A 4,385-nucleotide genomic window follows, 5' to 3' on the forward strand; every position below is an offset into this window, starting at 1 on the left:
TAGATAGAGAGAGAGAGAGAGAGAAGAGAGAGAGAGAGAGAGAGAGAGAGAGAGAGAGAGAGAGAGAGAGAGAGAGAGAGAGAGAGAGAGAGAGAGAGAGAGAGATGTATAATTTTTTCGAGCTCTGCTTTAAATCACCCGTCCCCCAAAGAGGAGATAATAATAATAATAATAATAATAATAATAATAATAATAATAATAATAATAATAATAATAATAATAATAATAATAATAATAATAAGAAGAAGAAGAAGAAGGATAAGAATACAATGTCTTTATTGTCCTCAACATGTCATTTGGTTACACATTTATAACAATAAAATATTATAAATAACATAACATTACATAATTTATTGACACATATATTATACACACTCACACATATGCACACTAGTAACATCGTTGTCATCGTCATCAACAACAACATCATCATCATAACAAACTTCCTAATATTTCCTTTACCATCCTTCACTTTCACCATTCCCCTATAACACCATCACCATCATACTCCATATTATATTATTTTTTTTCTTCTTACAAGATAAACTATAAGAGGGAAAGCTTGTGCTTTGATATCCCTCATCAGAAAGACAAAGGTTGTGTTCTCTTTCTCTCTCTCTCTTTTATTTTCTCTCTTCAGCACTCTTCCATTAGTTATCTCATATAGTCCCTCTTTATTATCTTTCTCTTCCTTTATTTCTTTTCTTCTTTCTCTCACTTTCTTCCTCTATAGATAAAGATTGTTTCCTCTCTCTCTTCCTCCCTCTCCCCCCCCCCCCCCCCCCCCCCTCTCTCTCTCACTCACTCTTTCCTCTCTGTATGTATAACTATTTGCAAGTTACATACATACAGTGTAATTATATTTTGAGTCCTAATCACACTCTCTAATCTCATGATAACATACGTGCATGCACACACACACACGGCGATACATTCAACCGAAACGTATATAGCCCCCTTAAAAATATATATTGCGAAGGGAAACTATTTGGATAATATGCTGTTTATAAATGGAAACCAACAAGGCTTGCGTTCGGTTGTGTCATCCTTGTCACGGAAAGGGACTTCAGCTAGGGTCTGGGCAGAGCCTTGTCGTCTCATTGCACTGGTGAAATGGGCTACAGATTGAGGGGATGGAAATGGAGAGAGAGAGAGAGAGAGAGAGGGAGAGAGAGAGAGAGAGAGAGAGAGAGAGAGAGAGAGAGAGAGAGAGAGAGAGAGAGAGAGAGAGAGAGCGCTAATAAATCTAATTACAAGAATAGCTCTATGTATTATTCCTTTCAGGGAATCGACAACACATTTATAGGAACAAGCCCAGACAAATCTTCCCGTGTCATTGTAGCGCGCCAAGAGAGTGACCACGTGATTGCATTAATCGGTCATGCAGAGGAGCGGGGGTCCTTTATATCAGAATTGACACGAGCATTACACCTCAAAGCCGAGGGGAAACTGGTCACCCAAGAACAACTCCGACAAAGTCAGCAACTCATACCGGTAGATCTGCCATCCACATCAGGGAATGGGGGTGCTGCTGTGATAGCCACAGATCAAGTTCTTGTTGACATCACAGGATAAAGAGAAAGTCTTACCTGACAAATCATGCTTGTGTGATTTTCATAATGTCTTATTGAGATAACATTAAATCAGATTATCTTAAGCATGCATTTAAAGGAAATTCACATCTAACAATACTCGCAATAAACGAAACTGGGATTATTTTTTAAAAATGTGTTGGCTCTTGTCACAGGGAAAAAAATTCTCGAGTGTAATATCTTGGTCTATGCTGCATTTAGGTTTAAAGATTCTGAGATAGCCTTTATTATTGTACCGCCATGTGCACGAGTGCCTAAAATAACCCACATTATAAGAAGTGCTCAAAACTTTTGAAATTTCTAACAATATAATTGTTCTATTTGTTGAAATATTTGACCCACAAGTTTATTTACAATTTTGGATATAAAGTAGCGTTTTTCACAGTTTTTAAGAAAGATCAAATTGCTGAACAGCAAACACAAAAACAAAAACAAAACATGATTGATGACTCAGTTGGAAAAAAAAATATGACTGAATTTAGCTCGCTGCAATTTGGCAAATGGAGTTTCATTATATATATGTGTTGTAATATAGTAATGTCTTAAATTTCTAGATTTTGAAGAAATCAGGAGGGAGATAAATCCTGTTGGAATTGGTTAAGTTCAATAAAAGATGCAAGCAAAACTGTAGATCATTCATTCCCTTAAATCTAATAAAAGTCGAAGCCTGTCATAAATGGAAAAGTCAGGAGAACTTGGGTTATGAATTATAAAAACTTTTATTGTTTTTTTTTAACTATCAAGTAAAGACTCATCAATTATAGTAATGATTACACTCTTTAGATTTTACAAGATCTAGCTCCGTTTGGTTGTCAATACGTACAAGGAATGGGGAATAGTTTTTATAAATAGCTCTATCCCTTTCTCGGTGTAAACAATACATAAATTTAAACCACAACTACCTTTCTCATCATAGTCACTGGGAATATTTGACATTTGTTAAGCATGAAGTTCATGAAGGCATTTATTCCAGAATCTTATAGTGGTTATCCTCATTCATTTTTCTTTCATATCGATATAAAACAAAACCAAAACAACAAACATAAATGACAGAACTAAATGTCAGTCCCAAACTACTAAGATTGAAGAACTTGGATCTGATATTTTCCATACGGTGCGACTATTTTATAACATAAGCAAGTATCCTCTATAATTCAGTAAAGATATATACTTATAATTATAAAGTGATGCATGTTTTTTTTAATAGGCCTTTGCTACAGCTAGTCATTGTCATTCATTTATTTTTACTTTACATTAAATGAGTTCGCTCTATGTTTATCCATCAATGTGCATCGATATCTTCATCATCATCACGAAATTGATCCACTCGTATCATCAGTGTCCTGTAACGCGCAAATCCCAATCCTATGACATAGTGTGAAGTGTAAACAGATAAAATGTAGAACAATTATATCCATAATGGTGCTATTCTCTCATCGAAGTTAACCATGGACATAACAGGAATGAAACCATCTTATAAAATACCATCTACTTAAAGTTGTTTTCATCTCTCCCTATTACAATTAATGTATTTCCCCCCTAGTTTGTAAATTGTATGTTTTCGAAGTTTTATTGCGCTGCTTCTTATCAATTGTATATATTGAAATATTGGTTCCATACGTGAAAGAAAAAAAAAAGAAAAAGAGAAAAAAGAAGAAAGATTACAATATAATCTCATTGCATATTGCAACTGCGTTAGTGCCATTGGTCACAATCAACTTTTAACAGTACAAATCCCACTGCTGTAAATCAGTCCATTTGGAAATCATTTTTAGCATTTGTATGAGAATTGTAGAGGCGCGCCCTAAAAGACAATTTAACCCTAGAGTCAAGCCTTTGCAAAATTTCCAAAAAAAAAAAAAAAATTTACTTTTCTTCAATTTTGAATAGAGTTATTGATGAATAAAATCTCTTAAACATATCACAGTGAAAATAATCTGGTGTAGACATGAGCTGAGAAATCACGTTGGTCACTTTTTTGAGGAGCTGTCGTTTTTTAGGCGTACCTCTCTCATAAAACACTGCACAGTGGTTGGAAATTAGGGACATTGGGAATAAAAATAAATATCAGAAATTTCTCAATAAAATTGGAGAGTTACTAGGTCTGCATTTTTTTATTTAGAGATTATAAATATTTTGAATAACACAACAAATGATGTTAATGAGGTATTTAACAATTGTTTAAAAATCAAAACCTGCCAATTTCCCACTATCACCCTCCAATCCAATCCAAAATAACTGCAGCTTCATGTGATGAAGATTGACGCAACTGGGTGAGATGGGGTAACAGGAGTTTTAAATAACTATGGAATATTGTCAGGTTATTGGTTGCTCTGGCATTTCCAGGGATGCTGTTCCTCATCCAGGATTTAAAGGCCATTACAGAACACACCGCAGTTTCATACAGTTACTCCTTTCCCCAATCCATATAATTAATTTAAATGTACCTTTAAAACGACTCCAACAATTGTTTAAGTCATACATACAACATATAATCTCTTTTGGTCATTTTGATGTTTAATTTAATCTTTCAGCAAGAGTAACAAAGTTTGCATGATAATTTACAATTTCATAGTAAACAGTCATTAGATAACGTTTTTATTGATGTAAATATTTTATTTTGTAATTTGTATATGATGATTAATATTGCATTATACAATGATGATTTTAATAAAAATAATTTCAAGCTTAGCTTCAGGGTTTCTTTTCCTCCTTAATCGAGTCTTTTTCGTTTCATCATATATTAATGTATGTCTCTTACAGAAAAGAAACTTCACAAATATAGATTTGGGG

The 4,385-nt window shown here is 33.8% G+C and overlaps 1 protein-coding gene across 4 annotated transcripts in view; it reads left to right on the top strand.

The window, feature by feature from the left end:
* LOC144959986 (uncharacterized) overlaps positions 1–4,283 on the top strand; it is a 9,773-nt gene extending 5,490 nt beyond the window's left edge. For all 4 annotated transcript variants that reach the window (XM_078892888.1, XM_078892897.1, XM_078892907.1 and 1 more), the window contains one exon: positions 1,285–4,283. In XM_078892888.1, the coding sequence (XP_078749014.1) occupies positions 1,285–1,575 (291 nt within the window). In that variant the 3' untranslated portion in view covers positions 1,576–4,283. The remainder of the gene's footprint in view (positions 1–1,284) is intronic.
* Positions 4,284–4,385: the final 102 nt, after the last annotated feature.

The sequence above is a fragment of the Berghia stephanieae genome, chromosome 1 (genome assembly GCF_034508935.2).
Source record: "Berghia stephanieae isolate SIO BIC M18660-M18661 chromosome 1, UCSD_Bste_1.3, whole genome shotgun sequence".
Taxonomy (NCBI): domain Eukaryota; kingdom Metazoa; phylum Mollusca; class Gastropoda; order Nudibranchia; family Aeolidiidae; genus Berghia; species Berghia stephanieae.